The 13,187-nt window shown below is 37.4% G+C and overlaps 1 protein-coding gene across 2 annotated transcripts in view; it reads right to left on the bottom strand.

The window, feature by feature from the left end:
- Nucleotides 1–13,187, bottom strand: part of PIK3R3 (phosphoinositide-3-kinase regulatory subunit 3) — a 124,025-nt gene that overhangs the window by 40,928 nt on the left and 69,910 nt on the right. Inside the window, exons 2-3 of one of the 2 annotated variants that reach the window (XM_055342011.1) lie at nt 6,598–6,706; nt 4,128–4,226 (exon numbers count right to left, since the gene is read on the bottom strand). In XM_055342011.1, the coding sequence (XP_055197986.1) occupies nt 4,128–4,226; nt 6,598–6,706 (208 nt within the window). Of the gene's footprint in view, nt 1–2,394; nt 2,455–4,127; nt 4,227–6,597; nt 6,707–13,187 lie in introns of those variants that run through there. The other variant, XM_055342012.1, reaches the window with a different exon arrangement.

The raw sequence follows: 13,187 nt of genomic DNA, 5'->3' as shown, positions 1-13,187 counted from the left end.
TTTTTTTTTTTAAGATTTTATTTATTTATGCATGAGAGACAGAGAGAGAGAGAGAGAGGCAGAGACACAGGCAGACGGAGAAGCAGGCTCCATGCAGGGAGCCCGACGTGGGACTCGATTCCGGGTCTCCAGGATCCCACCCTGGGCCAAAGGCGGCGCTAAACCGCTGAGCCACCAGGGCTGCCCCAAAGCAGTTTTCTTATTCCAGTTGCCCTCACCAGACTCTGGCTTCTTTGAGACAAAAATGTTAACTCATTGTTAGATCTTCTGCAGAGTAATAAGTTATGTGTATTTACTAAACTCTAGAAAGACCATCACTTTTCTGCCTAACAAATCTAACTGCCACTTTTCTGCCTAACAAGGCCCAGCTAACTACCATTCTCTCTGAGAAAACTTTCTTTCATTTATTCTTTCCTTTTAAATAGTTACTGAGTACCTATATGTCAGACCCTTTGCAAGATACACAAAAACTTTAAGATATTCTTGCCAATGTCCATTGACCAATGGATAAACAAAATGTAGTACATACATGCAATAGGATACTATTTACCCTTAAAAAGAAGAAAAGTCTGACATGCTACAACACGGATAAACCTTAAAAACACTACTATATGGAAAATAAGCCAGACACAAAAGGATAAATACTGTATGATTCTACTTATATGAGGTACCTAGAATAATCAAATTCACAGGGACAGAAAGTAAAACAATGGTTACCAGGATTCAGGGGAAGGGGTGAATGGGGAGAACTCTAATATAATACCACAATGCATTAAGGTGTAGTATATATGTGTCTTTCCTATTCCACCATTACGCACTAAGATTATAAACTCTTGAGGGTAAAATCATATCTTACTCATGTCCATGTTCCTGGTCCTACCATAATATCTAGCACAAAGATAACCCTCTAATCTTTAAAGCTGCAACAATAAAATGGGCTGCCTCAAAGGGAAGAAGATGCTAGCTCCCTCTGATTGAAAGATCATATGGAAGCTCAATGCTCTTTCTGAAAAATGTTATGCAGGGAATTCCAATATGTGTCAAAACCCAGCTGGATGAGGCAGTATTAAAGATCCCTTCTGGCTGTAGGAGCCTAAGCATTCTCATGGTGGCTTCTAGACCAGGAGGCTGTGAGTGGGACCCCTTCCCCACCTTTGTTCCTGAACAGTACTGCAACTTCAGGGAAGTAACTGCAGGCTCTTTTCCTCATCCCAAGATACAAAAATTGTTGCTTTTAGTTAGGTGCATTTAGGAATCTAACCAATATAAAATAATACCTTTGTGTGGGATTAAAACCATCTTTCAGATAAATGAGGACATTCATTCTGTTAATATATATTTATTAGGCATCCATTGTCTAATACCTATCCATTATCACACACTGGAGTCTGGAGATGTAATGATGATTAAACAAAGTCCTCTTAGAAGAGAACTTAAATTCTAGTGGGGTGAGACAGACAAGGTGGGAGGGGAGAAGAAAATACTGAAGTGGCTCATACAAAGAATTAAATTGAGGCAATATATATCTTTGGATGGCTACTTTGGATTGAGTGATTAGGGAAGCCCTGAAGAGCTGGCAATCTGGCAGAAATCTGAATGATGAAAAGGAACCAAAGATGCAAAGATCAGAAAGGCCTATTGCAAAGGCCCTGGGGCAGGAATAAGGCTCCTTTGTGTGAGGTACAAAAGGGCTAGTGAGGTTGAATGCAGTGCAGGGAGGGAAGAGAGCAACGAAGAAGTCTAAGAAGTAGACAGAGTCCAGGTCAAATAGAGTTTTGTAAGTTAAAATAAAATCCAAAATCATTGACCTTAAGTGCAGTAGGGTAATTCTTAAAAGAAATTTAAGCAAAGGAATAATCGGACTCATTTCTTAAAATGATCACTCTAGTTTCTGTACAGAAAATGGGCAACAGGGGTGGAGAAGGTTAGAAATTTATAAGATGCTGAGAGGCCTGTCAGGAAACAACTGCAAAAGATCAAGCAAGAGGACAGCGGCTTATTTTGGGTGGTAGAGAAATATGATGAGATTATGAATACAGATTTGGAGGTAAAGTTGGCAGGACTTATTTAATGATGGATTTGGATGTGAGGATGAGGGAAAAACGGAGGGTTAAAAAGAGCTGTAATTTGAGCACTATGAAGATGGTGATTCTATTTCTGAAAAAAAAAAAGTAAATAGAAGAGAAACAGTTTGAGGAGGAGGAACTGGGTTAAAAATCAAGAATTCTTCTTTGACCAAGTTCAAATTAATATGTCCCCTAGTTATCTAAGTGGCACAGTCAAGTGGGCAAATGGATATATGCATGTGGAGTTCTGGAGGTCAGAGCTGGGATGAAGTTTATGAATCATCACCATGTAATTGCATATTAAAGCCATGGAACAGAACAAGCTCACCTTGGGAGAATGAATACAGAGAAAAGGAGGAGGCTGAACTCCCAGCCTGGAACACTGGATATTTACATACCAAGCAAAGGAATGGTTGGCCTAGAGTTAGGAAAAAAATCAGGAGAGTGTGATGTCATAACAGCCAAGACAATAAACTGTTTCTAGGAAGAAGTGCCTATGACTAATACTGCTAAGAGGTCAGGTGAGGTAAGATGAGAGAAATGGTCATTGGTTTAGCAGTCCTTGCAGAGTGATAAAGATAAGCCTGACGGGAGCAGAAAACAAAACTTGAGTCAAATGAATCATTACAGAACTTTGATTATTCCTCAGCACAACTAAAGTCCCGAGGTATTAACTTCTTATAATGTCCTTACCAGAAACTCCAAATTTCTAACACAAAATATATGATTTTTCCTAAAGATAGGCAGAAAGGCAGCAAGGAGTCAGGTAAATCTGGATCTGAATCCATTATCTGCCATTTACCAGCTGTGTGTTTTTAGGAAAGTTTCTTAACTAGGTTAAGCTTCAGTTGCTTTGTCTATAAAATGGAAATCTTAATAATACCAACCACAAAAGGTTGTTGTAAGGAATAAGAAGATATGGCATGTAAAATACGCAGTACAAGGGAGTTGTTATCACTGCTGTTTTCATTATATTTTTATTTGACAGTCCCTTTAAAAAAATAACACTGTTATAATTAGGCTATTTTAACTGTTAAAATTAATTTTTTTAAAATTTTTTATTTACTTATGATAGTCACACACAGAGAGAGAGAGAGAGGCAGAGACACAGGCGGAGGGAGAAGCAGGCTCCATGCACCGGGAGCCCGACGTGGGATTCGATCCCGGGTCTCCAGGATCACGCCCTGGGCCAAAGGCAGGCGCCAAACTGCTGCGCCACCCAGGGATCCCTTAACTGTTAAAATTAAATGTAAAAATATCTGATGCAGTTTTCCTAATATTTTAAAATATATGTTCCATCTGGGGATCCCTGGGTGGCTCAGCGGTTTGGCACCTGCCTTTGGCCCAGGGCGCGGTCCTGGAGTCCTGGGATCGAGTCCCACGTCAGGCTCCCAACATGGAGCCTGCTTCTCCCTCTGCCTGTGTCTCTGCCTCTCTCCCTCTCTCTCTCTCTCTCTCTCATGAATAAATAAATAAATCTAAAAAAATAAAATAAAATAAAATAAAAGTCCCATCTTTGTAAATTTAAAAGGTGATAGATATGTCTACGACTTAGGAAATTCTAAAATGCCCACACATATGGCATGACAGAGGAGGCTGAGAATTGCTTTATCTTATATATATCTTCATCAGCCTAAACTGTTGAGTTTTACTCTCTGAAGTCTGCACTGAGGAAAACAATGGGGTTAGTAAAGGGGTGGATTCCCAACATATCATTAATAACCTCAGGCTGATGACTTCTACTTCACTCACAAGGTCAACAGTATAATTCTTACCTTTGCAACTTACTTTTAAGGATTTTAGCCTTTTTGTTTTATTCCTACATAAAAATGAAAATGGTTGCCATTTTCATATAAAACACTTAAATATTTAACATATAGGGAAAGGATGGTAAGCCAAACAACTAAAAATTATCTAAATTAAGTACAAATATTTTTATTTTTATTTTTTAGTACAAATATTTTTAAATGTGTAAACATTTAAATACATATAAAAATCTCCATATACCCAGGAATAAACAACACTAGTAGAACACTAGTCAAAATACTGAAAAATACTTACCGCAAAGTCAAGGTGTAATCCCCCTGCATTTTTGTTGAGGCATCTCTGACCAAGAACGTACCATCTGGCATATCCCTTAATTTGTCATTTACCTCCTCCCTGAAAAATAGGATTATAGGAAAAATGGGAAAAAATGTAATCATTAATTGTTCTCCTTACATATTACTACTAAGGCTAGTTAGGTGAGTATGTCTAAGGTCACAGAATTATGGGGGCTTTCAGGGGTCATTTAATTCCTCCCCTTAGATATGATCTTTTTTTTTTTTTTTAGATATGATCTTTTTGTTTTGATTTTTGGTATTATGCAATCTAAAGGAGGGCTATTTGCTTTTTAAACCCTTCCAGATTTCAACCGTCTGTAGGGGATAGTATTTCCATTAAGCCTTTAGGGCTTCCTTAGGCAGGTCTGAACTTGTAGGGTTTCAGGAAAAACCAGCAGCTGTTTAGAAAGTAGGTTGTATTTAAGCAACAGTGGCAGCTGTGTCTGATAAGAGGAGGGAAAGATTCACTAAGTTCATAACCTTTCGATTTAATCTCCAGTTTGAATTTATACTGATGGCAAAATCCTCCTGCAGAGCTGGTTTAGAACTCTAAGAAAAAAAACACTAGAACACTCAGGATATGGCAGGACATAGAAGACTCCTGAGTTACAGACCCACAAAGTCTTAGAATATAAATTTAAATGGTATTTAAATATAATAGGCTCTTTCATTGTACAATTCTAAAAATTTTCTGATCCATTTTAATATAAAATATATTAAATCTCCTCCAAAAAATTAAACATAATTACCATATGACTCAGAAATTCCACTTCAGGGTATGCACCCTAAAGAACTAAAAGCAGGGACTTGAGGGGCATTCGTGCGTGGCTCAGTTGGTTAAGCAGTCAACTCCTGATTTCAGCTCAAGTCATGATCTCAGAAGTCATGATCTCAGGGTTGTGAGATCAAGCCCCATGTTGGGCCCCGAGTTGGGTGTGGGGCCTACTTAAGATTCTCTTTCTCCCTCTGCCCCTCCCCCCCAATAATAAAGAAATAAAAATAAAAAATATAAAAGCAGGGGCTTGAATAAACATTTATATACCAATGTTCATGGCGACATTATTCATAATAGCCAAAAGCTGTATACAATCCAACTGTTCAAAGACAAATGGCCAGATGAATGAATATATAAAAATGTGGTATATACACATAATGGAATATTATTCAGCCTCAAAGAGGAAGGAAATTCTGATACATGCTACAACATGAATGAACCTTGAAAACATTTGTTAAGTGAAATAAGCCAGTTACAAAAGGATAAATATTGTATGATTCCACTTATGTGAGGTACCTAGAGTAGTCAAATTCATAGAAACAGAAAGTAAGATGGTGGTTTCCAGGGCTGGGGAGAATAGGAGGAAAAGGCAGTTAGTGTTAAATGAGTACAAAGTTTCTCTTTGAGGAAGATGAACTAGTTCCAGAGATGGATGATGGTGACGGTTGAACAATACTGCGAATATACTTAATGCCACTGAACTGTACATTTAAAGATGGTTAAAATGGTAACAAAGAAAAAAAAAGAAATGAGTGCCACTTTGGTAGTTGAAGAGAACAGACTAAAGAAAAAAATACAGGTATACAGGAATACAGCATCAACCTTGAACCCAATTTGACAGAAATGAGTAAGTCTTTTTTAAAAACAAAATTCAAGAAAAATAAGAAATTTGAATATTCAATATGTATTTTCCCCCCTTTTCTAGGTTCAAAGTTTTCCAAAACTACATTTTACCCCAAAAGCATTTTATTGTTCTAGAGTCCTGTTTCTCAAGATGAGGCATGTGAAGAGTGCCTCAAAATCATCTGGGGAAGTTGTTAAATGCACATTCCTGGGCTACACCTCAGTGGATTCTTGTGCATGCAAAGATTGTGGAACTGTTGCCTTAGACACAGAAAGGTAAAGAAAATTAGGTACCTATACTATCTTTTATACAAAAACACACGTAACTATCCTGAATCTTTTAAGTTTCATTTATTCAGAAACCTATGCTTAATACAGTATTAAAAGTAATAACCACAACTGTAATTTAAAGATTTTCTTGTGGGAAGGACAGTACTTAGAAACTTTTGAAGTGTTCTCACAATTTTTTTAATTTTTTTTAATTTTTATTTTATGATAGTCACAGAGAGAGAGAGAGAGAGAGAGAGAGAGAGAGAGAGAGAGAGAGGCAGAGACATAGGCAGAGGGAGAAGCAGGCTCCATGCACCGGGAGCCCGACGTGGGATTCGATCCGGGGTCTCCAGAATCGCGCCCTGGGCCAAAGGCAGGCAGGCGCCAAACCGCTGCGCCACCCAGGGATCCCATGTTCTCACAATTTTTAAAATGGTAATCTTTAAATGACAACTAGCAGGGCATGAAAAGGTTTTATTTTTAACTTCTCAAAAATGATTTGTTTCTAAACTGCACTGAATTATAGTAGCATTTTAGTTACCTTGAGATATCCCCCCAGTACCATTCTGCATCCTGAAGAGAAACAGAACTGTCCTTCATTCCATTTGTAACGGCTGAAGTCATTGGCTTAGGTGGCTTTGGTGGAAGAGCTAGAAGAAAAATTAATATTATTTTGTAGATGTAAATTAATATTTGTTTTCTAATTTCCTCAATCAGGAACAGCTCATTAACCAATGTACATTAAGATTCAAATAATTATAAATTAAAATAAATGTTATTTTATGTTAAATGTTAGGCAAAGAAGGAATCCTTTTAGAACTCCACCAATTAACTGCCTAAAATGTGAAATTTTCAAGCTACTTGGGGTTTCCCCCCCTTCTTATAAACTGCTAACTTTTAATTCTGAACGAATGTCCAAAAAAACCTCATCATCTCTCAAAAGACAATGTAAAGAAAGCCCCTTCACAAACAATTCAGTCCAAAAGCCATTAAGTCACGGTGGCCAAGAATTGGTGTCAGAGCCCAAAGCAGGTGAAGGAGGATTAGGTCTACAGAAGAGGGCAGCAGGAAGCACAGGATCTCAATGCTTGAGGAGGATGAGGAGGAGATCCTCACTGAGGCAGCCTGGCATGAGGTGTTAAAGTTAAATGAAGGAAGAAGGGCAGCTGTGCAGGGCCCATGTAGCATGGAGTCATGGAGACCAAGGCAATGAGGATGCAGTCCTCAGAAGAAGGCATACCAATACTGTCAGATAAGGGTGAAAGAGTTTCTACTTGGGGGAGGGAAGGCTGGGAGGTGTCAAGGGAAATTCGGCAATGGCTATAAGAGAATGGGTATACACAGAGAGATAGATCAAATAAGTAAAACTATTACAAATAATAGGAACCAGATTTCTCACAGTCTATCTAAAAAGGAAGTTAGATATGGAAAGGTGAAAAAACAGAATGATCCTTCTGGTTTGGAACTGGAATTATAGCCATTGATACACACTCATGATTCAATAGCAAGACAGATTCTAGATGCAAATGTCTGTACATACAGGGAATAGAACTATTCCCTAGCTCTGTCCCCCAAGAGGTCATAAGATCAGCAGCAACCCCCAATATGCATAATTAGCACTCAGATCTTGGTTTTAAATACTATTCTCTACTAAAAAGAACTGCTCTTTTAAAAAATTTAAAAAAGGGCAGCCCTGGCGGCGCAGCGGTTTAGCGCCGCCTGCAGCCCAGGGCATGATCCTGGAAACCCTGGATAGAGTCCCACGTCAGGCTCTCTGCATGGAACCTGCTTCTCCCTCTGCCTGTATCTCTGCCTCTCTCTCTCTCTCTCTCTCTCTCTCTCTCTCTCTCTCTCTCTCTCTGTCTCTATGAATAAATAAATAAAATCTTTTTTTTTTAATTTTTTAAAAAAGGAAATAAAATTTTTAAAAAAAGGAAAAAATAAATAAAAGAGCCACTCTTTGAAGAAAAGCCAAGTCCAGGGTTGAGGTAGAGCTAGGCTAGAGCAAGAACCAAATGAACCTTGAATACCATGTTATGCCAAAAATTAATAAGCAAATGCTCTAAGAATGAGTGGCCATGACAAAAGAATAAAGAAGCCCGCTTGAAGGGTCTCCCACTATCGAATATGGAACAATTGGAGCATCAATACAAACAATGATAGTAAGGGAATATAAGCCATCAAGCAAAATAAGAATCCATGTGCCCAAGCAGATATAAATAAATAAATGAAAAACTGAAAGATTAACAAGGAGGATTTATATAATCTCAAAGGGCTTTCCCACAAAATGATTAGTCACAAAAGTAAAAAGATAAATAATAATAGTGGAGAAGCCTGGCAAACACCACTTTAATCAAGTAATCAATCAAGTTAATACCACCAGTAATGATAAAATCTTGGGCTCCCAAGTAGGATGCACTGGAAGGACACTAACATCACTTCTGTGATATTCCTGCCAAATACGCATAAACTGAGTTTAATCATGAGGAAACATCAGAAAAACCACAATTTAGAGACATTCTACAGAAAAACTGGCATGTAATCTTCAAAATTGTCAAGGTCATGAAAATTAAGAAAGATTGAGGAACTGTTTCAGACTGAAAAAGACTAGAGAATCATGACAAATGCAATGTGTGATTCTGGACTAGATCCTTTTTGTTATAAAGGATATTACTGGAATAAGGAAAAAACTTGAATGGAAGCTGAGGATTAAGATTGGTATTATAATCCATCAACATTAATTTTCTGATTGTGTACTGCAGTTATGTAGGATAATGTTCTTGTTGGAAAATACACACAAACATGATCATTGTAGGGTATGTATCATGTTGGCAACTTACTCTCAATGGTTCAAAAAAACAAGTTATTTGGACTGTACTTGCAACTTCTAGAAGTGTGAGATGGTTTCTACATTTTTATACTAATGAAAAAGTTGAGATAATATGGATGGAAGAGGGGAACAATGTGAATATGTTCTTCAAAACAGAAACCGCTTACTGTCAAATGTTTTAACAAGCATGTCAGAAAATTCAGTGGTAAAAGAATAGTCTTTTTAACAAATGGTGTTAGGACAACTGGTTACCCACATTCAAAAGAATACAGTTAGGCCCCCATATCATATCATATGCAAAAATTTACTCATAATGGACCAAAAACCTAAATGTAAGAGCTAAGACTATAAAACTTTTTTTTTGTGCTTCAAATGACATCAAGAAAATGCAGAGACAACACACAGAATGGCAAAAATCTTTGTAAATCTTGTATATGATAAACAAAATTGTATCTAGAATACATAAAGAATTTTTGCAACTTAATAAAAAGACAAATGACTGAAATAAAAATGGGCACAGGACCTGAATAGACATTTCTCTAAGGAAGATAATGGCCAACAAACCCATGAATAGATAATATCAGCCATCAAGAAAATCAAAATCACAATAAGATACCACTTTAGGGGTGCCTGGGTTACTTAGTCATTTGAGCAAGATAATCTTGGATTATCTCTCCCTCCCTCCCCCTCTGCCTCTTCCCTCACTTGCTAGTGCTCTCCTCCTCACCACCCCATTAAATCAATGAATCAATCAATTTTGGGGGGAAAAAAGATACCACTTCACACATACTAGGATGACTTTACAGTTCACCCTTCGACAATATGAGTTTGAACTGCATGGGTCCTCTTATACACAGATTTTTTTTCAATAAATATACTAGAAAATTTCTTGAAGATTTGCAAGTTTGAAAAATCTTGCAGAGAAAGCATCAAAAGCTAGAAATATCAAAAAGCTTAAGAAAAAGATTTATCATAAAATATATGTATATACCAGTCTATCTTATCATTTACTACCATAAAATATACACAAATCATAAAAAGTTAAAATTATCAACATTTTATGCAAACAGACTGTACATGGCCCCATTTGCAGTTGGCAGAAATGTAAACAAAGGTAAAGATACAGTACTAAATAACTGCATAAACTGTAGTACATACTGTACTACTGTAATAATTTTGTAGCCATCTCTTGTTGCTATTGCAGTGAGCTCAAGTGTTACGAGTATCAGCATAAAATGCCCTGTGACACTAATCATATCTGCATGAGCAGTTTCTCTCCAGTGAATTGCATATTGCAGTAAAAAGTAATCTCCCATGGTTCTTGCATACTTTTTGTGTTTAGCGCAGTACCATAAACCTCGAGTAATACCAGAGGACCCATACAAAGTGCCACTAGTGAGGCTAGAAGCTCCCAAGAAGCAAAGAAGAGTCATGACATTACAAGAAAAAGTGAATTGCTTGACTGAGGTCTGCAGTTGTCCACCAGCCTAAAGACCATTGTTTTAAAAAATAATAAAAAATTTGTGAAGCCACAAATTGGCTATGCCAGTTGGCACAAAACTTTGCACGTTTTAGGATATACCTTTTTATGCTGTACTGAAAATGCAGCTTTTACGTGGGTGCAGGACTGCTCTAAGAAAGGCCTAATTATAGATTCTAATATTATTCAAGAAAAAAACTACACCATTATAGGACAACTGAAAGTGAAAGGAAGGTGAAGGATCTAAAACTGGAGAATTTTTTTTAAAGATTTTATTTATTTATGAGAGAGAGAGAGAGAGAGAGGTAGAGACACAGGCAGAGGGAAAAGCAGGCTCCATGCAGGGAGCCTGACACGGGACTCGATCCCTGGTCTCCAGGATCAGGCCTGGGCTGAAGTTGGCGCTAAACTGCTGAGCCACCCGGGCTGTCCAAAACTGGAGAATTTAACCAGTAAAGGATGGTTTGGTAATTTTAGAAAGAGGTTTTAAAAATGTCAAGATAACAGGGATGCCTGGGTGCCCAGCATCTCAGGGCGTGATCCTGGGTCTGGGGATCGAGTCCCACATCAGGCTCCCTGTGAGAAGCCTGCTTCTCCTATGTCTCTGCTCTCTCTCTGCGTCTCTTATGAAAAAAGTAAAATCTTAAAAAAAAAAAAAAAAGTCAAGATAACAGGAGAAGCATCTTCTGCCAACCAGGTGGGAGCAGACAAGTTCCCAGGGGCCCATAAGAAAATCATGGACGAGGGATCCCTGGGTGGCGCAGCGGTTTGGCACCTGCCTTTGGCCCAGGGCGCGATTCTGGAGACCCGGGATCGAATCCCACGTCAGGCTCCCTGTGCATGGAGCCTGCTTCTCCCTCTGCCTGTGTCTCTGCCTCTCTCTCTCTGTATGACTATCGTAAAAATAAAAAAAAATAAAAAAAATAAAAAAAAATTTTTTAAGACAATCATGGACGAGAAAGGATGTCTACCTGAATAGGTTTTTAATGCAGACACAAGTGCCCTTTTTTTTGGGAAAAAAAAAAAAAATGCCACGAAGGTCATTCATCGGTAAGAAAAAGAAGTGAGCACCAAGATTTAACACAGGAAGGGATTAAAAAAAAAAAAAAGACAGGGGCTAACTCTACCATTTTGCACAAATGCAGTTGGGCTTATGATTAGGAGGACTGCCCTTATCTAGGAAGCTGCTAGCCCCCAAGCCTTGAAGGGAAAAAATAAACACCAGCTGCCAGTCTTCTGATTATACAACAGGAAGGCCTGGACAACGAGAATCCTTTTTCTGGATTAGTTCCATTGATGCTTTTTGTTCCTGAAGCCAAGAAGTACCTTGCCAGTAAAGGACTGCCTTTTAAAATTCTTTTGGAAAAAAATAAAAATAAAAATAAATAAAAACAAAAACAAAAACAAAAATAAAAATAAAAACAAAAATAAAATAAATAAAAAATAAAATAATAAAATAATACAAATAAAAATAATAAAAATAATAAAAATAATAAAATAAAATAAAATAAAATAAAATAAAATAAAATAAAATAAAATAAAATAAAATTCTTTTGATATTGGACAATGTCCCTGGTCATGAATTCAACACCAAAAGTGTTAAAATGGTCTATTTGCCCCCAAACACATCTCTAAATCAGCACCTAGATCAGGGGGTCATAAAGACCTTTAAGGCTCATTATGCACAGTACTCTTTGGAAAGGATTGCCAATGGTCTAGAAGAGAACCCTGATAGAACATCATGAAGGTCTAGAAGGATTACATCACTAAAGATGCCATCACTGTTACAGAAAAAGCAGTGAAAGCCATCAAACCCAAAACAATAAATTCCTGCTGGAAAAAAATAGTGTCCAGATGTTGTACATGACTTCACAGGATTTACAATAGAGCAAGCAAGGAAATCTTGAAAGAGATTGTGGATATGGGCGGGGGGGGGGGGGAAGAAAAAGGTGGTGAGTGAAGAGTTTCAAGATATGGATCTTAGAGAAATTCAAGAGCTAAGTGATACCACACCAGAGGAATTAACAGAGGACAACATGACGGAGATGAGTGCTTCTGAAATGGTGTCATATGATAAGAAGGTAAAGAAGCAGTTCCAGAAAACAAATTGACATTAGACAATGTGGCAGAAGGATTCCAGATATTCAAAACTGCTTTTGACTTCATTTAGGATATGACACAAGCACTGAAAAAAAAGAAATAATGGAAGGATTGGTACTGTATAGAAACATTTTTTAGAAAAATAAAAAAGCAAAAATGTCAGATAGAAATTACTACATATTTCCACAAAGTTACACCAAGCATGCCTGCTTCTCCTCCCACCTTCTCCACCACTTCTGCCTCTGCCATCCTAAGACAGCAAGACAAGTAATTCTTCTTCTTCCTTCTCTTCAACCTATTCAACATGAAGGTGGCACAGATGAAGATCTTTATGATGACCCAATTCCACTTAGCAGCAAATCATCATCATACCATAGAGTTAATAAATTTATCTGTTGTACATGTGTCTTGATATGAAAATCTAATAAGTATATAGCAAGAATTGCATCAGGTGTTTTTGTCATCATCATTGCCAATTGTACTGATGCTTCGTTATCAGTGCATAAATTATTATCTGTTAAACATGAATTTTCACAGTATCTTTTCATTTTTGATGTCTAGCGTTGGTAATATGGATATCTTAGTGTTTTCTATCATATAATAATGTAGGTACCAAACACATTCATTTTGTAAACAGACAACATAAACTTATACAATCGGTAAGTACAGTACTGTAAAAGTGTATTTTCTCTTATGATTTTCTTTTTCTTTTCTCTAGCTT

This window comes from Nyctereutes procyonoides, unplaced genomic scaffold (genome assembly GCF_905146905.1).
Source record: "Nyctereutes procyonoides isolate TBG_1078 unplaced genomic scaffold, NYPRO_anot_genome, whole genome shotgun sequence".
Taxonomy (NCBI): domain Eukaryota; kingdom Metazoa; phylum Chordata; class Mammalia; order Carnivora; family Canidae; genus Nyctereutes; species Nyctereutes procyonoides.
This window is presented reverse-complemented; position numbering and strand designations above follow the sequence as displayed.